The sequence below is a fragment of the Oncorhynchus mykiss genome, chromosome 25 (genome assembly GCF_057628025.1).
Source record: "Oncorhynchus mykiss isolate SJ-2025 chromosome 25, ASM5762802v1, whole genome shotgun sequence".
In the NCBI taxonomy this organism is placed as follows: Eukaryota; Metazoa; Chordata; class Actinopteri; order Salmoniformes; family Salmonidae; genus Oncorhynchus; species Oncorhynchus mykiss.
Window position 1 is genome coordinate 10718658 of NC_143046.1, and position 25223 is coordinate 10743880.

General features: G+C 46.9%; 1 protein-coding gene across 3 annotated transcripts in view; it reads left to right on the forward strand.

Moving 5' to 3' along the window:
• Window positions 1–25223, forward strand: part of LOC110504371 (glutamate receptor 3) — a 231947-nt gene that overhangs the window by 157741 nt on the left and 48983 nt on the right. For all 3 annotated transcript variants that reach the window (XM_036970540.2, XM_036970539.2, XM_036970543.2), the window contains exons 6-10: window positions 4656–4817; window positions 7586–7753; window positions 8514–8618; window positions 15459–15569; window positions 23010–23216. In XM_036970540.2, coding sequence (XP_036826435.1) covers window positions 4656–4817; window positions 7586–7753; window positions 8514–8618; window positions 15459–15569; window positions 23010–23216 — 753 coding nt within the window. The remainder of the gene's footprint in view (window positions 1–4655; window positions 4818–7585; window positions 7754–8513; window positions 8619–15458; window positions 15570–23009; window positions 23217–25223) is intronic.

Consider the following 25223-nt stretch of genomic DNA (forward strand, 5'->3'; position numbering starts at 1 on the left):
CCCTCTGTCTCTCTCTTCCTGTTTCTCTCCCTCTGTCTCTCTCTTCCTGTTTCTCTCCCTCTGTCTCTCGGTCTCTCTCTTCCTGTTTCTCTCCCTCTGTCTCTTGGTCTCTCTCTTCCTGTTTCTCTCCCTCTGTCTCTCTCTTCCTGTTTCTCTCCCTCTGTCTCTCTCGGTCTCTCTCTTCCTGTTTCTCTCCCTCTGTCTCTCTCTTCCTGTTTCTCTCCCTCTGTCTCTCTCTTCCTGTTTCTCTCCCTCTGTCTCTCGGTCTCTCTCTTCCTGTTTCTCTCCCTCTGTCTCTCTCTTCCTGTTTCTCTCCCTCTGTCTCTCTCTTCCTGTTTCTCTCCCTCTGTCTCTCTCTTCCTGTTTCTCTCCCTCTGTCTCTCTCGGTCTCTCTCTTCCTGTTTCTCTCCCTCTGTCTCTCTCGGTCTCTCTCTTCCTGTTTCTCTCCCTCTGTCTCTCGGTCTCTCTCTTCCTGTTTCTCTCCCTCTGTCTCTTGGTCTCTCTCTTCCTGTTTCTCTCCCTCTGTCTCTCTCTTCCTGTTTTTCTCCCTCTGTCTCTCTCGGTCTCTCTCTTCCTGTTTCTCTCCCTCTGTCTCTCTCTTCCTGTTTCTCTCCCTCTGTCTCTCTCTTCCTGTTTCTCTCCCTCTGTCTCTCGGTCTCTCTCTTCCTGTTTCTCTCCCTCTGTCTCTCTCTTCCTGTTTCTCTCCCTCTGTCTCTCGGTCTCTCTCTTCCTGTTTCTCTCCCTCTGTCTCTCGGACTCTCTCTTCATGTTTCTCTCCCTCTGTCTCTCGGTCTCTCTCTTCCTGTTTCTCTCCCTCTGTCTCTCGGTCTCTCTCTTCCTGTTTCTCTCCCTCTGTCTCTCTCTTCCTGTTTCTCTCCCTCTGTCTCTCGGTCTCTCTCTTCCTGTTTCTCTCCCTCGGTCTCTCTCTTCCTGTTTCTCTCCCTCTGTCTCTTGGTCTCTTTCTTTGAATGCCTTTTCTCTTTCTTTCCCTCTCTGTCTTCCCACCTGTCTCCCTCTACCCCTCTCTCCCTGCCTCCCTCCATCCCTCTCTCCCTGCCTCCCTCCATCCCTCTCTCCCTCTCTCTCCCTCCATTCCTCTCTCCCTCCATTCCTCTCTCCCTCCATTCCTCTCTCCCTCCATCCTTCTCACCCTGTCTCCCTCCATCCCTCTCTCCCTGCCTCCCTCCATCCCTCTCTCCCTCTCTCCCTCCATCCCTCTCTCCCTCTCTCTCCCTCCATTCCTCTCTCCCTCCATTCCTCTCTCCCTCCATTCCTCTCTCCCTCCATTCCTCTCTCCCTCCATCCCTCTCTCCTTCTTATTCCTCTCTCCCTGCATCCCTCTCTCACTACATCCCTCCACACCTCTCTCCTGTCTCCCTCAACCCTCTCTCCCTGTCTCCCTCTCTCCCTCTCTCCCTCCACCCCTCACTCCCTGTCTCCCTCTCTCCCTGTCTCCCTCCATCCCTCTCTCCCTGTCTCCCTCGCTCCCTCTCTCCCTCGCTCCCTCTCTCCCTCTCTCCCTCCATCCCTCTCTCCCTCCATCCCTCTCTCCCTACATCCCTCTGTCCCTACATCCCTCTCTCAATACATCCCTCCATCCCTCTCTCCTGGCTCCCTCTATCCCTCTCTCCCTACATCCCTCTATCCCTCTCTCCCTCCATCCCTCTCTCCTTCTATCCCTCTCTCCCTACATCCCTCCACACCTCTCTCCTGTCTCCCTCATCCCTCTCTCCCTGTCTCTCTCCCTCCATTCCTCTCCCTCCATCCCTCTCTCCCTGTCTCCCTCTCTCCCTCCACCCCTCACTCCCTGTCTCCCTCTCTCCCTCCACCCCTCACTCCCTGTCTCCCTGTCTCCCTCCATTCCTCTCTCCCTGTCTCCCTCTCTCCCTGTCTCCCTCTCTCCCTGTCTCCCTCCATCCCTCTCTCGCTCCATCCCTCTCTCGCTCCATCCCTCTCTCGCTCCATCCCTCTCTCCCTCCATCCCTCTATCCCTCTCTCCTGGCTCCCTCTATCCCTCTCTCCCTACACCCCTACATCCCTCTCTCCCTCCATCCCTCTCTCCTTCTATCCCTCTCTCTCTCCCTCCATCCCTCTTTCCATCTATCCCTGTCTCCCTCATACCTCTCTCCCTGTCTCTCTCCCTACATCCCTCTCTCCCCATCCCTCTCTCCCCATCCCTCTCTCCCCCATCCCTCTCTCCCCCATCCCTCTCTCCCCCATCCCTCTCTGCTTTTTTTCACTCCATACCTCTCTCCCTGTCTCCCTCCATCCCTCTCTCCCTGTCTCTCTCCCCCCATCCCTCTCTCCCTGTCTCTCTCCCACCATCCCTCTCTCGCTCTCTCTCCCCCTCCCTCTCTCCCTGTCTCTCTCCCCCATCCCTCTCTCCCTTCATCCCTCCATCCCTCTCTCCTTAAATCCCTCTCTCCCTCCATCCCTCCATCCCTCTCTCCTTAAATCCCTCTCTCCCTACATCCCTCCACACGTCTCTCCTGTCTCCCTCATCCCTCTCTCCCTATATCCCTCCACACCTCTCTCCTGTCTCCCTCATCCCTCTCTCCCTGTCTCTCTCCCTCCATCCCTCTCTCCCTGTCTCCCTCCATCCCTCTGTCCTTCTATCCCTCTCTCCCTACATTCCCTCCACACCTCTCTCTTGTCTCCCTCATCCCTCTCTCCCTGTCTCTCTCCCCCATCCCTCTCTCCCCATTCCTCTCTCCCCCATTCCTCTCTCCCCCATTCCTCTCTGCCCCCATTCCTCTCTCCCTCCATCCCTCTCTCCCTCCATCCCTCTCTCTCCCTCTATCCTTCTATCTCTCTCTCTCCCTCCATCCCTCTCTCCTTCTATCCCTCTCTCCCTACATCCCTACCTCCCTCCATCCCTCTCTCCCTCATCCCTCTATCCTTCTATCCCTCTCTCCCTCCATCCCTCTCTCCTTAAATCCCTCTCTCCCTCCATCCCTCCATCCCTCTCGCCTTAAATCCCTCTCTCCCTACATACCTCCACACCTCTCTCCTGTCTCCCTCATCCCTCTCTCCCTATATCCCTCCACACCTCTCTCCTGTCTCCCTCATCCCTCTCTCCCTGTCTCTCTCCCTCCATCCCTCTCTCCCTGTCTCCCTCCATCCCTCTCTCCTTCTATCCCTCTCTCCCTACATCCCTCTCTCCCTACATCCCTCCACACCTCTCCCTTGTCTCCCTCATCCCTCTCTCCCTGTCTCTCTCCCCCATCCCTCTCTCCCCCATCCCTCTCTCCCCCATCCCTCTCTCCCCCATTCCTCTCTCCCCCATTCCTCTCTGCCCCCATTCCTCTCTGCCCCCATTACTCTCTGCCCCCATTCCTCTCTCCCTCCATTCCTCTCTCCCTCCATCCATCTCTCTCCCTCCATCCCTCTCTCCCTCCATCCCTCTCTCTCCCTACATCCCTCCATCCCTCTCTCCCTCATCCCTCTATCCTTCTATCCCTCTCTCCCTACATCCCTCCATCCCTCTCTCCCTCCATCCCTCTATCCTTCTATCCCTCTCTCTCCCTCCATCCCTCTCTCCTTCTATCCCTCTCTCCCTACATCCCTCTCTCCCTACATCCCTCCACACCTCTCTCCTGTCTCCCTCATCCCTCTCCCCCTGTCTCTCTCCCTCCATCCCTCTCTCCCTGTCTCTCTCCCTCCATTCCCCTCTCCCTGTCTCTCTCCCTCCATCCCTCTCTCCCTGTCTCTCTCCCTCCATTCCTCTCTCCCTCCATCCCTCTCTCCCTGTCTCTCTCCCTCCATTCCTCCCTCATTACATCCCTCCATCCCTCTCTCCCTACATCCCTCCATCCCTCTCTCCCCGTCTCCCTCCATCCCTCTCTCCCTCCATCCCTCCATCCCTCTCTCCCGTCTCCCTCCATACCTCTCTCCCTGTCTCTCTCCCTCCATTCCTCTCTCCCTCCATCCCTCTCTACCCCTCTCTCCTGTCTCCCTCTATCCCTCTCTCCCTACATCCCTCTCTCCGTACATCCCTCCACCCCTCTCTCCTGTCTCCCTCCATACCTCTCTCCCTGTCCCTCTCCCTCTCTCCTGTCTCCCTCCATCCCTCTCTCCCTGTCTCCCTCCATCCCTCTCTCCCTGTCTCTCCCCCTCCATTCCTCTCTCCCTGTCGCTCTCCCTCTCTCCTGTCTCCCTCCCTCTCTCCTGTCTCCCTGCCTCTCTCCCTGTCTACCTCCATCCCTCTCTCCCTGTCTCCCTCCATCCCTCTCTCCCTGTCTCTCTCCCTCCATCCCTCTCTCCCTGTCTCTCTCCCTCCATCCCTCTCTCCCTGTCTCTCTCCCTCCATCCTTCTCTCCCTGTCTCTCTCCCTCCATCCCTCTCTCCATGTCTCTCTCCCTCCATCCCTCTCTCCCTGTCTCTCTCCCTCCATCCCTCTCTCCCTGTCTCTCTCCCTCCATCCCTCTCTCCCTGTCTCTCTCCCTCCATCCCTCTCTCCCTGTCTCTCTCCCTCCATTCCTCTCTCCCCGTCTCCCTCCATTCCTCTCTCCCTCCACCCCTCTCTCCCCGTCTCCCTCCACACCACTCTCCCTGTCTCCCTCATCCCACTCTCCCTGTCTCCCTCATCCCTCTCTCCCTCCTTCCCTCTCTCCTTCCCTCTTCTCCATCCCCGTCTCCCCTCTTTCTGATGTCAGGGTTTCTCCAATGTGAGCTTGGACAAGGTCTTCCTAGGCGGGGCCAACATATCAGGCTTCCAGATAGTGAGCCCTGAGAACTCCATCGTTCAGCAGTTCCTACAGCGCTGGGAGAGACTGGATGAAAGGGAATTCCCAGAGGCCAAGAACACCCCGCTCAAGGTACCTACTGCAGACTACAGAACAGCAGCCAAGCCTTTCATGATGTACTGTTATGTATGCACAACAAAATTAATCCATCTCTTCTTTTGGATAGAGGGCTCTCCCTCCTGTCCTTCTCCATTCTTCTCATCTCAGTATCTGTCACTCTCACATTCTCTTTCCTCTCCTTCTCTTCTCTTCTCCCTTCTTCTCCTCTCTTCTCCCTTCTCCTCTCCTTTCTTCTCCTTCTCTTCTCCTCTCTTCTCCTTTCTTCTCCTTCTCTTCTCCTATCTTCTCCTTTCCTCTCCTCTTCTCCTCTCGTCTACCTTCTTCTCCTCTCCTTTCTTCTCCTTTCTTCTACCTTCTTCTCCTCTCCTTTCCTCTCCTTCTCTTCTCCTCTCTTCTACCTTCTTCTCCTCTCCTTTCCTCTCCTTCTATTCTCCTTTCCTCTCCTTCTCTTCTCCTTCTCTTCTCCTCTCTTCTACCTTATTCTCCTCTCCTTTCCTCTCCTTCTCCTCTCCTTTCCTCTCCTCTCTTTTCCTCGCCTTCTCTTCTCCTCTCTTCTACCTTCTTCTCCTCTCCTTTCCTCTCCTTCTCTTCTCCTCTCCTTTCCTCTCCTTCTCTTCTCCTTTCTTCTACCTTCTTCTCCTCTACTTTCCTCTGCTTCTCTTCTTCTCTTTTCTCACTTCTTCTCCTCTCCTTTCCTCTCCTTCTCTTCTCCTCTCTTCTACCTTCTTCTCCTCTCCTTTCCTCTCCTTCTCTTCTCCTCTCCTTTCCTCTCCTCTTCTCCTCTCCTTTCCTCTCCTTCTCTTCTCTTCTCTTCTCCCTTCTTCTACTTTCCTTTCCTCTCCTCTCTTCTCACTTCTTCTCCTCTCCTTTCCTCTGCTTCTCTTCTCCTCTTTTCTCACTTCTTCTCCTCTCCTTTCCTCTCCTTCTCTTCTCCTCTCTTCTACCTTCTTCTCCTCTCCTTTCCTCTCCTTCTCTTCTCCTCTCCTTTCCTTTCCTCTCCTTCTCTTCTCCTCTCCTCTCCTTCTCTTCTCCTCTCCTTTCTTCTCCTCTCCTTTCCTCTCCTTCTCTTCTCCTCTCCTTTCCTCTCCTTCTCTTCTCCTCTCTTCTCCCTTCTTCTCCTCTCATTTCCTCTCCTTCTCTTCTCCTCTTTTCTCACTTCTTCTCCTCTCCTTTCCTCTCCTTCTCTTCTCCTCTCTTCTACCTTCTTCTCCTCTCCTTTCCTCTCCTTCTCTTCTCCTCTCCTTTCCTTTCCTCTCCTTCTCTTCTCCTCTCCTCTCCTTCTCTTCTCCTCTCCTTTCTTCTCCTCTCCTTTCCTCTCCTTCTCTTCTCCTCTCCTTTCCTCTCCTTCTCTTCTCCTCTCTTCTCCCTTCTTCTCCTCTCATTTCCTCTCCTTCTCTTCTCCCCTCTTCTCACTTCTTCTCCTCTCCTTTCCTCTGCTTCTCTTCTCCTCTTTTCTCACTTCTTCTCCTCTCCTTTCCTCTCCTTCTCTTCTCCTCTCTTCTACCTTCTTCTCCTCTCCTTTCCTCTCCTTCTCTTCTCCTCTCCTTTCCTTTCCTCTCCTTCTCTTCTCCTCTCCTCTCCTTCTCTTCTCCTCTCCTTTCTTCTCCTCTCCTTTCCTCTCCTTCTCTTCTCCTCTCCTTTCCTCTCCTTCTCTTCTCCTCTCTTCTCCCTTCTTCTCCTCTCATTTCCTCTCCTTCTCTTCTCCCCTCTTCTCACTTCTTCTCCTCTCCTTTTCACTCCTTCTCTTCTCCTCTCATTTCCTCTCCTTCTCTTCTCCCCTCTTCTCCTTGCATCCCTCAAATCAAACACTTCCAGGACAACAGGTGTAGACTAACAGTGAAATGTTTACGGGTTATTTTCCAACCAGGCAGAGAGAAAGATAAGATACAAATCAAATAAACAGACATAGTGACACCAGGAATACATACACCGTGAATAACCAATAGAAATAACCAGTGAAAAAAGTTAGTGAGAGAGAGAGAGATAGTGAGAGAGAATATTGTATTATCTACCTCACGTGCTTTGACAATGTTAACATGTGTTTCCCATGCCAATAAAGCCCCTTGAATTGAATTGAGTGAGAGAGTGAAATGGTGAGAGAGTGAAATGGTGAGAGAGTGAAATGGTGAGAGAGTGAGATGGTGAGAGAGTGAGATGGTGAGATGTGAGACGGTGAGAGAGTGAGACGGTGAGAGAGTGAGACGGTGAGAGAGTGAGACGGTGAGAGAGTGAGACGGTGAGAGAGAGAGTGGGAGAGAGATGGTGAGAGTGGGAGAGTGGGAAATAGAGAGGGAGAGAGTGAGATGGTGTATTTAATTGGCTCGGGGGGGGGGGGGGGGGGGGGGCATGTTTACTGTTGCCTTATTACATTTAGTCATGGTGTTGGTTACCGAACGGCCCGTTCTCTCCGAATCAAGGTACGGTTTGGGATGAACATGTGGGACATTGTGATCGTTACATCGATGTGTTTCAACTCTACAGTGAATCTCTCCACAGAGAGAGACACTTACAAGGTCTACAAGGTTCATTGACAAATAACTTTAGATTTGATTTGACTTCTGCAGTTTTCCTTCCCCAGAATATTCTACTTTGTCCCCTGTTCATACCTGAATTAATAAAATAATGAATGGAATAATTAATTCATTAATGATGTACTGTTTGCCAGCTACAGTGTTCAGTGTTATCTTCTCTCATGATCTCTCTTGTGATCTCTCATGATCTCTCTTGTGATCCCTCTGATCTCTCTTGTGATCCCTCTGATCTCTCTCTATCCTCGGCAGTACACGTCAGCTCTGACCCACGATGCCATCCTGGTGATCGCGGAGGCTTTCCGGTACCTGCGGCGCCAACGGGTAGACGTGTCACGCCGAGGAGGCGCAGGAGACTGTCTGGCCAACCCTGCCGTACCATGGAGCCAGGGCATCGACATTGAGAGAGCTCTCAAAATGGTAGGAGGGAGAGAGACAGAAAGAGGGGCAGATGGGGAGGGAGGTGGAGAGAGAGAAGGAGGGAGGGAGGTTAAGGAAGAAAGAGAGAAGGAGGTAGGTATGTAGGGAGGGGGAGAGAAATAGGGGGGTGATAGTGAGAGAGATGGAGTGGGTAAGAGTTAGATTGAGAAACACGAGACAGAGAAAGAAAGAAAGAAAGTAAGAAAGGAGGGACAGAGAGAGATATAGAGAGAGAGAGAGATAGAGAGCTATAGAAAGAGAGGCAGAGAGAGATAGAGAGCGATAGAAAGAGGGGGTAGAGATGGAGAGCTATAGAAAGAGAGGCAGAGAGAGAGATAGAGAGCTATAGAAAGAGAGGCAGAGAGAGAGAGAGAGAAAGATAGAAAGAGGGGGCAGAGAGAGAGAGAGAGAGAGATAGAAAGAAAGAGGGGGCAGAGAGAGCGATAGAGAGCTTTAGAAGGAGACAAATTTCCTCCTCTGCTTCCCAGATGTCCTCACACAGACCTCTCACAGTGAAATTCTCTCCCCCTCAGCTCATCTCTCTCAAATACAAAGAGCCTCTCATTCTCATTACCATAAACCCACATCTTTTATTAAAGCCTATCAGTTCCATCATTTGATTATCGCCAACGGCCCTGCCTATGTGAATACCTGCCATTTCCTAATACCAGATTTTTCCACATTTGATAATAAGTTGGCAGTCTGTATTACACGTTGTTCTGCGTGTTTTGCGTCTGTGTGTTACTGTCCCGCGGTGCAGGTCCAGGTTCAGGGGATGACGGGGAACATCCAGTTTGACAGCTATGGCCGGAGGTCCAACTACACTATAGACGTCTATGAGATGAGAACAGGGGGACCGAAGAAGGTGCAGGCACACACACGCACACACACACACACACACACACACACACACACACACACACACAGCGCTCTCTATAACCCCATACCGACTCAGCTATTAAATCTCAAATAAATTGCTGTCGCCATCAGAACAGGGTAACTATCAGTCAGACGTTAGGGTTTAGTTCATTACTTCTTCCTCTCATTGTTTATGATTTATGACAAACATGCCCTCCATACAACAAGTTCTCCTACATGACAGACGGAGGACTTCTACAAATGTCTGTAGGAACCAGAGGTTGGAACCAAAATGCTTTTCCAATTGTTTAGTTCTGAGCAGAACCACTATTCATTTGGTTCTGTTCAACAAAGTTCCGGTCCGGTTCTTTTTTTAAACCACGCGGTATTGGTTTAGATGGTCATTTCTGTCCCTTTTTTTTTTTACAATTCGCTCATGAAATGACTGCACCAATCAGTGTGGATAGAGCAGCTTGCTATGTAGCGGGTAAGAGATTTAATCTGTATAGGAAAGTCGTTAAGAGCTAATTATATTTTGCCGTAACAGCATGATTTAATCACAATGAAAGACAAACACACAGACTGAGCTGCCAGTCACAGTGTAGGGCGTCAGATTCAACCTCGGGTGAGGAGAGAGCGTTGAAAAACTAGCAAGTTAATTAAACATCTCCAATTAAACATCTCTTCCTAATTTCTGAATCACTCTTGTAACGTCATCAGTAGGCTGCAGTAACCCATGCATTAGAGGGGAGGGGCTACAGTAACCCATGCATTAGAGGGGAGGGGCCACAGTAACCCATGCATCAGAGGGGAGGGGCTACAGTAACCCATGCATCAGAGGGGAGGGGCTACAGTAACCCATGCATCAGAGGGGAGGGGCTACAGTAACCCATGCATCAGAGGGGAGGGGCTACAGTAACCCATGCATCAGAGGGGAGGGGATACAGTAACCCATGCATCAGAGGGGAGGGGCTACAGTAACCCATGCATCAGAGGGTAGGGGCTACAGTAACCCATGCATCAGAGGGTAGGGCAGATTGTCTACACCAACTGGTAAAGATTTACAAGTGGCAGTCAGACGTCAGAATACGTTTCTGAGTGACAGAGTGAGGCCTTTGCATAGGCACTTTGTTGTGATTTTTGTGGGACTGGAAGAAAATGCCCAGAACTAAAAATAACATAATTTTACATTTTCCAATAACAGTTATCTTCTGGAACAGTATAGAACAGTGTTCTTCTGGAACAGTATAGAACAGTATGTTCTTCTGGAACAGTATAGAACAGTATGTTCTTCTGGAACAGTATAGAACAGTATGTTCTTCTGGAACAGTATAGAACAGTATGTTCTTCTGGAACAGTATAGAACAGTATGTTCTTCTGGAACAGTATAGAACAGTGTTCTTCTGGAACAGTATAGATCAGTATGTTCTTCTGGAACAGTATAGAACAGTGTTCTTCTGGAACAGTATAGAACAGTATGTTCTTCTGGAACAGTATAGAACAGTATGTTCTTCTGGAACAGTATAGAACAGTATGTTCTTCTGGAACAGTATAGAACAGTATGTTCTTCTGGAACAGTATAGATCAGTATGTTCTTCTGGAACAGTATAGATCAGTATGTTCTTCTGGAACAGTATAGATCAGTATGTTCTTCTGGAACAGTATAGAACAGTATGTTCTTCTGGAACAGTATAGAACAGTATGTTCTTCTGGAACAGTATAGATCAGTATGTTCTTCTGGAACAGTATAGAACAGTATGTTCTTCTGGAACAGTATAGAACAGTATGTTCTTCTGGAACAGTATAGATCAGTATGTTCTTCTGGAACAGTATAGAACAGTATGTTCTTCTGGAACAGTATAGAACAGTATGTTCTTCTGGAACAGTATAGAACAGTGTTCTTCTGGAACAGTATAGATCAGTATGTTCTTCTGGAACAGTATAGAACAGTGTTCTTCTGGAACAGTATAGAACAGTATGTTCTTCTGGAACAGTATAGAACAGTATGTTCTTCTGGAACAGTATAGAACAGTATGTTCTTCTGGAACAGTATAGAACAGTGTTCTTCTGGAACAGTATAGATCAGTATGTTCTTCTGGAACAGTATAGAACAGTGTTCTTCTGGAACAGTATAGAACAGTATGTTCTTCTGGAACAGTATAGAACAGTATGTTCTTCTGGAACAGTATAGATCAGTATGTTCTTCTGGAACAGTATAGAACAGTATGTTCTTCTGGAACAGTATAGATCAGTATGTTCTTCTGGAACAGTATAGAACAGTGTTCTTCTGGAACAGTATAGAACAGTATGTTCTTCTGGAACAGTATAGATCAGTATGTTCTTCTGGAACAGTATAGAACAGTATGTTCTTCTGGAACAGTATAGAACAGTATGTTCTTCTGGAACAGTATAGATCAGTATGTTCTTCTGGAACAGTATAGAACAGTATGTTCTTCTGGAACAGTATAGATCACTTTCGTTTCTTCTTCGGATTCAGTTCCTCAAATAATGTTGTTATTTTCCAGTTTTCGGTTCTGTTCCCTGAACCAGATCCAACCCTTGGTAGGAACAATTTAATCTAACACGTGACAGTGTTAGATGACTGTGAGCTTAGATCACTTCAAGGTGTGTAGGTGTTTGATTGATTGATATTTAAAAGTTTTATACTGCTCCAACTGGAGACATTACCGACATTATGAATTATCGAGGATAAAAAATAAATAAAGCCCAAAGGCTTGTTTCCATAGCGGTCGTTTGAGTGGGTTGGAGTGAAGCCTGCTTCTTCAGACAGAGACCCAGACATCAGCCTATCAGGATGGTTAGTAGAGACGAGCGAGTCTGATTGCTTTCCTCCAGGTTGTGTAGCTGCACTCAGAGTGATGACTGCTACAAGCCCAACAGCACCAGCTCCACTCCCCACTGCTCCCTACTGAAAGCCCCCAGCTCCTATAGAATCCATCTGTTATCTCCACTACAGGCTCTCTGACTGTTGAAACAATCCAATCTAGTACTCACAAGAGGAGATGAGAATATCTCCATCAAAACTCTCCTGACATTCTCAAAAAGTATCCTCTTCACACTCCAACAATGGAGACTACAGAATGGTCAAATGCCCGTATCCCAAATGGCACCATATTCCTCACATAGTGCACTACTTTTGATCAGAGCCCTATGAGCCCCATGAGCCCTATGAGCCCTAAGGGTCCAATGTGAAATAACTCTGGTTAAAGCCTCTTACTTTTAACAGACTGTATTTGCACACCTTATATACCCATTATCTGAAGCAGTGTGTGTCTTTTCTGATATGACGTGGGATCTGACTGACTGCCTTCCAGACACTATACTCCTCCAATTAATGCCCCACAGCCCTGGTGTCTAACTCCTCACAGACAGACAGAGAGGGAGGGAGGGAGATAGACAGAGAGGGAGAAAGAGACCGAGAGAGACAGAGATATAGACAGTGAGATAGAGATACAGATAGGCAGACAAAGAAAGAGAGTATCAGAGAGAGAGAGACACTTTGGATCATGACCATGAAGACCCAGACTCCCGACAGACACTGACAGGTCATAGAGGAGAGGGGGGTGACAGGCCCAGACAGACACTGACAGGTCATAGAGGAGAGAGGGGGGGGGGGGGTGACAGGCCCAGACAGACAATGACAGGTCATAGAGGAGAGAGGAGGGGGGTGACAGGCCCAGACAGACACTGACAGGTCATTGAGGAGAGAGTGGGCTGGTATTAGGGGTGACGGCAGGTGACGGTGGTGAGAGATGCCACTACCCTGCTACACAAGAACACACACCACGCACAACATAGAAAATCATTCAGCTTGTTACCAACCAGTAGGTCTCCTACCTGTACACCAACCAGTAGGTCTCCTACCTGTACACCAACCAGTAGGTCTCCTACCTGTACACCAACCAGTAGGTCTCCTACCTGTACACCAACCAGTAGGTCTCCTACCTGTACACCAACCAGTATATCTCCTACCTGTACACCAACCAGTAGTTATCCTACCTGTACACCAACCAGTAGATCTCCTACCTGTACACCAACCAGTATATCTCCTACCTGTACACCAACCAGTAGTTATCCTACCTGTACACCAACCAGTATATCTCCTACCTGTACACCAACCAGTATATATCCTACTTGTACACAAACCAGTAGGTCTCCTACCTGTACACCAACCAGTATATCTCCTACCTGTACACCAACCAATATATATCCTGCCTGTACGCCAACCAGAATATCTCCTACCTGTACACCAACCAGAATATCTCCTACCTGTACACCAACCAGTATATCTCCTACCTGTACACCAACCAGTATATCTACTACCTGTACACCAACCAGTATATCTCCTACTTGTACACCAACCAGTATATCTCCTACCTGTCCACCAACCAGTATATCTCCTACCTGTCCACCAACCAGTATATCTCTTACCTGTACACCAACCAGTAGATCTCCTACCTGTACACCAACCAGAATATCTCCTACCTGTACACCAACCAGTATATCTACTACCTGTACACCAACCAGTATATCTCCTACTTGTACACCAACCAGTATATCTCCTACCTGTCCACCAACCAGTATATCTCCTACCTGTCCACCAACCAGTATATATCTTACCTGTACACCAACCAGTAGATCTCCTACCTGTACACCAACCAGTAGATCTCCTACCTGTACGCCAACCAGTATATCTCCTACCTGTACATCAACCAGTATATCTCCTACCTGTACACCAACTAGTAGGTCTCCCACCTGTATCATTTGTCGCTAGCCTATCCTGAAGTAAAGCCAAGGTCCTCCCATAGATTTAGGCCTCACCTCTAGTAATCTATAAGGAATGACAGTAGATTTAGGCTTCACCTCCAGTAATCTATAAGGAATGACAGTAGATTTAGGCCTCACCTCCAGTAATCTATAAGGAATGACAGTAGATTTAGGCTTCACCTCTAGTAATCTATAAGGAATGACAGTAGATTTAGGCCTCACCTCCAGTAATCTATAAGGAAGGACAGTAGATTTAGGCCTCACCTTTAGTAATCTATAAGGAATGACAGTAGATTTAGGCCTCACCTCCAGTAATCTATAAGGAATGACAGTAGATGTAGGCCTCACCTCTAGTAATCTATAAGGAATGACAGTAGATGTAGGCCTCACCTTTAGTAATCTATAAGGAATGACAGTAGATTTAGGCCTCACGTCCAGTAATCTATAAGGAATGACAGTAGATGTAGGCCTCACCTCCAGTAATCTATAAGGAATGACAGTAGATGTAGGCCTTACCTTTAGTATCTATAAGGAATGACAGTAGATGTAGGCCTCACCTCCAGTAATCTATAAGGAATGACAGTAGATTTAGGCCTCACCTTTAGTAATCTATAAGGAATGACAGTAGATTTAGATCTCATCTCCAGTAATCTATAAGGAATGACAGTAGATTTAGGCCTCACCTCCAGTAATCTATAAGGAATGACAGTAGATTTAGGCCTCACCTCCAGTAATCTATAATGAATGACAGTAGATTTAGGCCTCTCCTCTAGTAATCTATAAGGAATGACAGTCGATTTAGGCCTCACCTCCAGTAATCTATAAGGAAGGACAGTAGATTTAGGCCTCACCTCTAGTAATCTATAAGGAATTACAGTAGATTTAGGCCTCACCTCCAGTAATCTATAAGGAATGACAGTAGATTTAGGCCTCACCTCCAGTAATCTATAAGGAATGACAGTAGATTTAGGCTTCACCTCCAGTAATCTATAAGGAAGGACAGTAGATTTAGGCCTCACCTCCAGTAATCTATAAGGAATGACAGTAGATTTAGCCCTCACCTCCAGTAATCTATAAGGAATGACAGTAGATTTAGGCCTCACCTCCAGTAATCTATAAGGAATGACAGTAGATTTAGGCTTCACCTCCAGTAATCTATAAGGAAGGACAGTAGATTTAGGCCTCACCTCCAGTAATCTATAAGGAATGACACCTCTAGTAATCTACAAGGAATGACAGTAGATTTAGGCCTCGCCTCTTGTAATCTATAGGGAATGACAGTAGATTTAGGCCTCACCTCCAGTAATCTATAATGAATGACAGTAGATTTAGGCCTCACCTCCAGTAATCTATAAGGAATGACACCTCTAGTAATCTAAAAGGAATGACAGTAGATTTAGGCCTCACCTCTTGTAATCTATAAGGAAGGACAGTAGATTTAGGCCTCACCTTTAGTAATCTATAAGGAATGACAGTAGATTTAGGCCTCACCTCTAGTAATCTATAAGGAATGACAGTAGATTTAGGCCTCACCTTTAGTAATCTATAAGGAATGACAGTTGATTTGGGCCTCACCTCTAGTAATCTATAAGGAATGACAGTTGATTTAGGCCTCACCTTTAGTAATCTATAAGGAATGACAGTTGATTTAGGCCTCACCTCTAGTAATCTATAAGGAATGACAGTTGATTTAGGCCTCACCTTTAGTAATCTATAAGGAATGACAGTTGATTTAGGCCTCACCTCTAGTAATCTATAAGGAATGACAGTAGATTTAGGCCTCACCTCTAGTAATCTATAAGGCTGGTTTTATTAGTGGGTAAATTGAGCACTTCTTAAAGTGATTAGGTTTTTGCTTTTACCTGCTATAAGCACATATAAGCATTTATAATGTGTTACTGAAATGTTCCCACTTGACTGTTTATACACTGATAGTGGGGGGAGGAGGGGGGTGGGCAGTCGGACAAAAGGGTATGTTGCTAACAGAAATGGAATGTGAACAATAGAATTCAATCTAATTCTATGGTTGCTATGCTAACCTGTGTTTTCTCTGTTTCAGATTGGCTACTGGAACGAGTACCAGCGATTAGTAAATGTGTTAGAACAACAGGTGGTCGCCAACGAGTCTTCTTCTGTGGAAAACCGAACGATTGTGGTCACTACTATTATGGTACACTTTCCATGGCAACTTTGAAATGTGTTCACCACAACGTATTCTGCCAGTCAGGGCCGCGAGCGGCAGTGTTGATGCCTAACCGGTTGATACAGTCTGTCCTGGGCTGAGCAGAACCACATCTTTTTTGTGTTTGCTTTGCATCCACTCACTACACGTTGAAACAGTCGATCCCTCTGTAAGGAGAAGAGAGTGTTTCAACTGTATCCGTGTGGGTGACAAAGCATTTAGATTTCTCATACTTCAGTGGCCTGTCGTAGCAGTGACATCACAATATTGGTATTATATGATACATGAGTAAGTGGGTAAATGGTTGAGTTGTGACTCCATTTAATAGAAAACACATACAAACCAACATCCGCCATCCGTACGTAAGTAGAACCTGTCTTGTCCGTCCTCATCAAGTAAATGGTTCAATGACAATCTGGGATAGGAGGAGGAGGAGGAAGAGGAGGGGGAAGAGGAGGAGATGATGATGATGACGATAATGGTGTTAATGATACTGTAATGGCTTATCAAGGACAAAGCAAAATAAAGCACTTCTGAGAGAGGATAAGAACGATAATATACGCCGGGCTTTCGGAAAGTATTCAGACCCCTTGACTTTCTCCATATTTTGTTACGTTACAGTCTTCTAAAATTAATTAAATAAATGTGTTTCCACATCAATCTACACAAAAATACCCCATAATGATAAAGTGAAAATGTTTTTTTTTATTTAAAAAAAATAATTAAAATAAAATAAAAAACAGAATTACCTTATACATAAGTATTCAGACCCTTTGCTATGAGACTCCAAATTGAGCTCAGGGGTATACTGTTTCCATTGATCATCCTTGAGATGTTTCTATAACTTTATTGGAGTCCACCTGTGGTAAATTCAATTGATTGGGCATTAATTGGAAAGGCACACTCCTGTCTATATAAGGTTCCACAGTTGGCAGTGCATGTCAGAGCAAAAACCAAGTCATGAGGTCTAAGGAATTGTCCGTAGAGCTCAGAGACAGGATTGTGTTGAAGCACAGATCTGGGGAAGGGTACCAAAACATTTCTGCAGTATTGCAGGTCAGCAAGAACACAGTGACCTCCATCATTCTTACATGAAAGAAGTATGAAACCACCAAGACTCTTGCTAGAGCTGGCCGACTGGCCAAACAGATTAATCGGGGGAAAAGGGCCGTGGTCAGGGAGGTGACCAAGAACCCGGTGGTCACTCTGACAGAGCTCCAGAGTTACTCTGTGGAGATTGGAGAACCTTCCAGAAAGACAACCATCTCTGCAGCACTCCACCAATCAGGCCTTTATGGTAGAGCGGCCAGAAGGAAGTCACTCCTCAGTAAAAGGTACATGACAGCCTGCTTGGAGTTTGCCAAAAGGCACCTAAAGGACCCATGAGAAACAAGATTTTCTGGTCTAATGAAACCAAGATTGAAGGCTTTGGCCTGAATGCCAAGTGTCACGTCTGGAGGAAACCTGGCACGATCCCTACGGTGAAGCATGGTGGTGGCAGCATCACGCTGTGGGGATGTTTTTCAGTGGCCGGGACTGGGAGACTAGTCAGGATCAAGGGAAAGATGAATGGAGCAAAGTACAGAGGGATCCTTGATGAAAACCTGCTCCAGAGCGCTAAGTACCTAAGACTGGGGCGAAGGTTCACCTTCCAACAGGACAACCTGTTGCCTAAGCACACAGCCTAAACAACACAGGAGTGGCCTCGGGACAAGTCTCTGAATGTCCTTGAGTGGCCCAGCTAGAGCCAGGACTTGAACCTGATCAAACATCTCTGGAGAGACCTGAAAATAGCTGTGTAGCAACGCTCCCTATCCAACCTGACAGCTCGAGAGGTTCTGCAGAGATGAATGGGAGACACTCCCCAAATACAAGTGTGCCAATCTTATAGCATCATACAAAGGTGCTTCAAGAAAGTACTGAGTAAAGTGTCTGAATACTTACGTAAATGTAATATTTCATTTTTTATTTATTTTTGCAAACATTTCTAAAAACTTGGTTTTGCTTTGTCATTCTGGGGTATGGTTATGAGGGGAAAAAAAACAATTGTATCCATTTTAGAATAAGACTGTGTTGGGTTCTGAATGTATGAAATATACTGAGGGACATGAATAATCACTGAGGGACACTGAATACTTGTCGAATGCACTGTATATATATATATATATATATATATATATATTTTTTTTTTTATCTATTTTGTTTTGTTCTTCTGAGGGCTGGTTCTGTGTTGAATATATATATATATATTGAATCTATTTTGTTTTGTTCCTCTGAGGGCTGGTTCTGTGTTGAATATATATATGTATATATATTGAATCCATTTTGTTTTGTTCCTCTGAGGGCTGGTTCTGTGTTGAATATATATATGTATATATATTGAATCCATTTTGTTTTGTTCCTCTGAGGGCTGGTTCTGTGTTGAATATATATATGTATATATATTGAATCCATTTTGTTTTGTTCCTCTGAGGGCTGGTTCTGTGTTGAATATATATATGTATATATATTGAATCCATTTTGTTTTGTTCCTCTGAGGGCTGGTTCTGTGTTGAATATATATATGTATATATATTGAATCCATTTTGTTTTGTTCCTCTGAGGGCTGGTTCTGTGTTGAATATATATATGTATATATATTGAATCCATTTTGTTTTGTTCCTCTGAGGGCTGGTTCTGTGTTGAATATATATATGTATATATATTGAATCCATTTTGTTTTGTTCCTCTGAGGGCTGGTTCTGTGTATAGCTTCCAGTGGGTTGTTTTGGCAGGAAGGAGATAGTTTTGCTTCGATTTCCTGGCAGCAGTGTTGACGGCTGTGTTGAATTATTCCTTTCACACTACTATTTTACCATATTTGCTCATTATTTTATATTTTAAATTACTTTCCCTCCCTGAATGCAAAAATATTCAGGGTGCTGTAAATGGCAAATCAAATCAAATTGTATTAGTCACATGTGTCGAATACAACAGGTGTAGTAGACCTTACAGTGAATTGCTTACTTACTTGCCCCTAAACAACAATGCAGTTCAAATAAGAATAAGAAATAAAAGTAACAAGTAATTAATGAGCAACTGGAGCAGCAGCACGACCAGGTGGACTGGGGACAGCAAAGAGTCATCAGGCCAGGTAGTCCTGAAGCATGGACCTAAGTCATTAGAGAGAATTAGAGAGAGCATACTTAAATTCCCACAGGACACCGGATACCGCACCCCTCCTAGGGACGGCATGGGAAGAGCACCAGTAAGCCCGTGACTCAGCCCCTGTAATAGGGTTTAAGGCAGATAATCCCAGCAGAGAGAGGGGAATGCATAGATGAAAAGTGACTAGCATAGATGATAACAACAGAGAGTAGCAGCGGTGTAAAAGAGAAGGGGGTGGGCAATGTAAATAGTCTGCGTAGCCATTTGATTAGATGTTCAGGAGTCTCTTGGAGTTCAGGAGTCTCTTCGGGTCTCTTGGACCTTGGCACTCCGGTACCGCTTGCCATGCGGTAGCAGAGAGAACCATTTATGACTAGGGTGACTGGAGTCTTTGACAATTTTTAGGGCCTTCCTCTGACACCGCCTGGCATAGATGTTGTGGATGCAGGAAGCAGTGATGTACTGGGCCGTACGCACTACCCTCTGTAGTGCCCTGCGGTCGGAGGCCGAGCAGTTGCTATACCAGGAACTGATGCAACCAGTCAGGATGGTCTCGATGGTGGAGCTGTAGAACCTTTTGAGGATCTGAGGACACATGCCAAATCATTTCAATCTCCTGAAGGGGAATAGGTTTTGTTGTGCCCTCTTCAAGATTGTCTTGTTGTGCTTGGACCATGTAAGTTTGTTGGTGATGTGGACACCAAGGAACTTGAAGCTCTCAAACTCCTCCACTACAGCCCCATCGATGAGATTGGGGGTGTGTTCGGTCCTCTTTTCCCTGTAGTCCACAATCATATATTTTGTCTTGATCACGTTGAGGGAGAGGTTGTTGTCCTGTCACCACACAGCTAGGTCTCTGACCTCCTCCCTATAGGCTGTCTCGTTTTTGTCAGTGATTAGGCCTACCACTGTTGTGTCATCGGCAAACTTAATGATTGTGTTGGAGTCATGCCTAGCCGTGCAGTCATGAGCAAACAGGGAGTACAGGAGGGCAGGAGTACTGGAGCGGCCCCTGTGTTGAGGATCAGCGTTGCGAATGTGTTGTTACCTACCCTCACCACCTGGGGGCGGCCCGTCAGGAAGTCCAGGATCCAGTTGCAAAGGGACGTGTTTAGTCCCAGGGTCCTTAACTTATTGATGAGCTTTGAGGGCACCATGGTGTTGAACGCTGAGCTCTAGTCAATAAATTGCATTCTCACATAGGTGTTCCTTTTGTCCAGGTGGGAAAGGGCGGTGTGGAGTGCAATAGAGATTGCATCATCTATGGATCTGTATGCAAATTGGAGTGGGTCTAGGGTTTCTGGGATAATGGTGTGGATGTGATCCATGACCAGCAATTCATGGCTACAGACGTGAGTGCTATGGGTCAATAGTAATTTAGGCGGGTTACCTTAGTGCTCTTGGGCACAAGGGCTATGGTGGTCTGCTTAAAACATGTTGGTATTACAGACTTGGACAGGGAGAGGTTGAAAATGTCAGTGAAGACACTTGCTAGTTTGTCAGCGCATGCTCGCTGTACATGTCCTGGTAATCCATCTGGCCCAGCGGCTTCGTGAATGTTGACCTGTTTAAAGGTCTTGCTCACATCGACTGCAGAGAGTGTGATCACACAGTCTTCCGGAAAAGCTGCTTATGTTACTGGGCAGCTCTCGGCTGTGCTTCCCTCTGTAGTCTGTAATGGTTTGCAAGCCCTGCCACATCCAACAAGCGTCAGAGCCGGTGTAGTACGTTTCGATCTTAGTCCTATATTGACGCTTTGCCTGTTTGATGGTTCGTCGGAGGGCATAGCGGGATTTATTATAAACTTACGGGTTATTAACTGCCCCTGAACAGGCAGTTAACCCACTGTTCCTAGACCAGTTAACCCACTGTTCCTAGACCAGTTAACCCACTGTTCCTAGACCAGTTAACCCACTGTTCCTAGACCAGTTAACCCACTGTTCCTAGGCCGTCAATGAAAGTAAGAATTTGTTCTTAACTGACTTGCTTAGTTAAATAAAGGTTAAAAAAAGAGTCCCACTCCTTGAAAGCCGCAGCTCTAGCCTTTAGCTCAATGCGGATGTTGCCTGTAAAGCCATGGCTTCTGGTTGGGGTATGTACGTACGGTCATTGTGGGGACGATGTCATCAATGCACTTATTGATGAAGCCAGTGACTTATGTGGTGTACTCCTCAATGGCATCGGAGAAATCCCGGAACATATTCCAGTCTGAGCTAGCAAAACAGTCCTGTAGTTTAGCATCTGCTTCATCTGACCACTTTTTTATTGATCTAGATACTTGTGCTTCCTGCTTTAATTTTTGCTTGTAAGCAGGAATCATGAGGATAGAATTATGGTCAGATTTGCCAAATGGAGGCCGAGGGAGAGCTTTCTATGCATCTCTGTGTGTGGAGTAATTTTCCCTCTAGTTGCACATTTAATAACGTGCTGATAGAAATTTGGTAAAACCAATTTTAAGTTTCCCTGCATTAAACCGCTTGGGAGGCCGGGGAGGCCGGGGAGGCCACTAGGAGCGCCGCCTCAGTGCAAGCGTTTTCCTGTTTGCTTATGGTGGAATACAGCTCATTGAGTGCGGTCTAAGTGCCAGCCTCAGTCTGTGGTGTTATGTAGACAGCTATGAAAAATACAGATGAAAACTCTCCAGGTAGATAGTGTGGTCTACAGCTTATCATGCGATACTCTACCTCGGGCAACAAAACCTCGAGACTTCGCCAGCTATCGTAACGATCTTATAAACATCCTCTGAATAGTAAAGAAACACTCTTGAAAAGGAAAACATTTGAAAAGTGATGAAGGTCCTAAGTGTTCTGGGATAAAGTATTCCTTCATACACAAATTACCTTCAATCTATATTCTGAAGTCTCCTCTTTCTCTCTCTATCTCTCTCTCGCTCTTTCTCGCTCGCTCTCGATCTCTCTCTCTCTCTCTCTCTAAAAAGGAAGCATTTAAAGGTTTCAGAATGGAAAACAGCATCAGTAGATAACATGTTAACTCGAAAGGGGGGGGGGGGGGGGGTTGGCATTTACAATCATGCAAGGGTGAAGAGGATATACGTTCAGCACAGAACAAACAAGCCATTGCTTCTCCACTTGCATCCCTCTAATTATGTGTTGTCTCTAATGGTGTCGTCCGCTCTGTGTGAGCAGCAGCTCTTCTCTTGTTGTGTAATGATGAAACCATAACAACACGCTAGCTGTACCACCTCCAGTGTTTGAAAATGGTGGGGTTAAAAGCACGCTCCGCTCTCCTGGTGGTGTTCGTCTTTTAAATATTTATGTATTTCCTTACAAGATATATTTTTTATTTGAAGTTTGGGATTGTAATGAAAATGGCTCCCTTTTCGCAGAGTTTTTTTTGTTTGTTGCAATGACTATTACCAAAAGCTTCCCCTTTGCTCAGTGATTGGTGCAATGTGCTTGTTGATGATTATGTTGAGATATCAATGTAGTCGCACTCACTTCCCTCTCCAAGTCATGGCCATTTACTTCATGAACCTCCACCCCCATCCCACTCTGAGCTAACCTACACCCAGCCTACCAATACACCAGCCTACCAATACACCCAGCCTTACACCCACCTAACCCACACCCAGCCTACCAATACACCAGCCTACCAATACACCCAGCCTTACACCCACCTAACCCACACCCAGCCTACCAATACACCCAGCCTTACACCCACCTAACCCACACCCAGCCTACCAATACACCCAGCCTACCAATACACCCAGCCTACCAATACACCCAGCCTTACACCCACCTAACCTACACCCAGCCTACCAATACACCCAGCCTACCAATACACCCACCTAACCCACACCCAGCCTACCAATACACCAGCCTACCAATATACCCAGCCTTACACCCACCTAACCTACTCCCACAAACCTCTAACTACTGCATATTGTACCTTTAGCAGCATGTGAGAAGCATGTGGTCCTCTTCGACTGGTAGTTTGTCACACACACACACACACACACACACACACACACACACACACACACACACACAAACACACACAACTGTTCCCCAGGGCTAAGATACAGGAGGCTGAGTGAATTAGGGCTGGGGGTCCGCTGGCCACCACAGCTTGGTAAAACACCTACCTGGCTTGTCATCCTGCTGTTATCAACATGTATTGCAATGCATCTGTGGTGTTTCATCTGGACATGCCTGGCTGCATGAGACTACTGGTTGAAGCAACTGTGTGTCTGTGTGTGTGTGCGTGTGTCTGTGTCTGTGTGTGTGACAATAAACCAGCATGTGATCTGACTGTTAACAGGAAGCCCCTTATGTGATGTACAAGAAACACCAGATGAATCTGGAGGGGAATGACAGATATGAAGGCTACTGTGTCGATTTAGCTGCCGAAATTGCTAAACATGTGGGGATAAGATACAAACTGTCAGTAGTAGCAGACGGGAAGTACGGTGCGCGGGATCCAGACACCAAGACGTGGAACGGGATGGTGGGGGAACTGGTCTATGGGGTGAGTGGAGTCATCTCTCAGTCTCTCACTGATGTTCATTGTTACTTCACCAAAGAATGCATCCCAAATATCACTTCATTCCCTACATAGTACACTACTTTTGACCAGGATCCATAGGGCTCTATATAGTGCACTATATAGGGAATAGAGTTCCATTTGGGATGCATCATTTGTTTAAACATTCACTACCAGCAGTTGAAAGAGAAAATGTATGTCTTAACAATGTGATTGTGTTACAAGGTTTATAGTCTGCCTCCTATTTTACATTTATGTCATTTAGCAGACGCTCTTATCCAGAGAGACTTACAGTAGTGAGTCATTTAGCAGACTCTCTTCTCCAGAGAGACTTACAGTAGTGAATCATTTAGCATTCGCTCTTATCCAGAGAGACTTACAGTAGTGAGTCATTTAGCAGACGCTCTTATCCAGAGAGACTTACAGTAGTGAGTCATTTAGCAGACGCTCTTATCCAGAGAGACTTACAGTAGTGAGTAATTTAGCAGACGCTCTTATCCAGAGAGACTTACAGTAGTGAGTCATTTAGCAGACGGTCTTATCCAGAGAGACTTACAGTAGTGAGTCATTTAACAGACTCTCTTATCCAGAGAGACTTACAGTAGTGAGTCATTTAGCAGACGCTCTTATCCAGAGAGACTTACAGTAGTGAGTCATTTAGCAGACGGTCTTATCCAGAGAGACTTACCAGAGAGACTTACAGTAGTGAGGACTCAAACCCAGAACCCTGACGCCATGCTCTACCAACTGACGTATATTAAATGGAGGGCCGTCTATTAAACGGATGACAGAGGAGCAGGGGAGAGGGCCGTCTATTAAATGGACGATAGAGGAGCAGGGGAGAGGGCCTCTATTAAATGGATGATAGAGGAGCAGAGGAGCAGGGGAGAGGGCCTCTATTAAATGGATGACAGAGGAGCAGGGGAGAGGGCCGTCTATTAAATGGATGACAGAGGAGCAGGGGAGAGGGCCGTCTATTAAATGGATGATTGGGGAGCAGGGGAGAGGGCCGTCTATTAAATAGATGATAGAGGAGCAGAGGAGCAGGGGAGAGGGCCGTCTATTAAATAGATGACAGAGGAGCAGGGGAGCAGGGGAGAGGGCCGTCTATTAAACGGATGACAGAGGAGCAGGGGAGAGGGCCGTCTATTAAATAGATGATAGAGGAGCAGGGGAGAGGGCCGTCTATTAAATGGATGATAGAGGAGCAGGGGAGAGGGCCGTCTATTAAAGGGATGATAGAGGAGCAGGGGAGAGGGCCGTCTATTAAATGGATGACAGGGGAGCAGGCAGAGCAGGGGAGAGGGCCGTCTATTAAATAGATGATAGAGGAGCAGGGGAGAGGGCCGTCTATTAAATGGATGATAGAGGAGCAGGGGAGAGGGCCGTCTATTAAATGGATGATAGGGGAGCAGGGGAGAGGGCCGTCTATTAAATAGATGATAGAGGAGCAGGGGAGAGGGCCGTCTATTAAATGGATGATAGGGGAGCAGGGGAGAGGGCCGTCTATTAAACGGATGACAGAGGAGCAGGGGAGAGGGCCGTCTATTAAATAGATGATAGGGGAGCAGGGGAGAGGGCCGTCTATTAAATGGATGATAGGGGAGCAGGGGAGAGGGCCGTCTATTAAACGGATGACAGAGGAGCAGGGGAGAGGGCCGTCTATTAAATAGATGATAGGGGAGCAGGGGAGAGGGCCGTCTATTAAATAGATGATAGAGGAGCAGGGGAGAGGGCCGTCTATTAAATGGATGATAGAGGAGCAGGGGAGAGGGCCGTCTATTAAATAGATGATAGAGGAGCAGGGGAGAGGGCCGTCTATTAAATAGATGATAGGGGAGCAGGGGAGAGGGCCGTCTATTAAATAGATGATAGAGGAGCAGGGGAGAGGGCCGTCTATTAAATAGATGATAGAGGAGCAGGGGAGCGGGCTGTCTATTAAATGGATGATAGGGGAGCAGGGGAGAGGGCCGTCTATTAAATGGATGATAG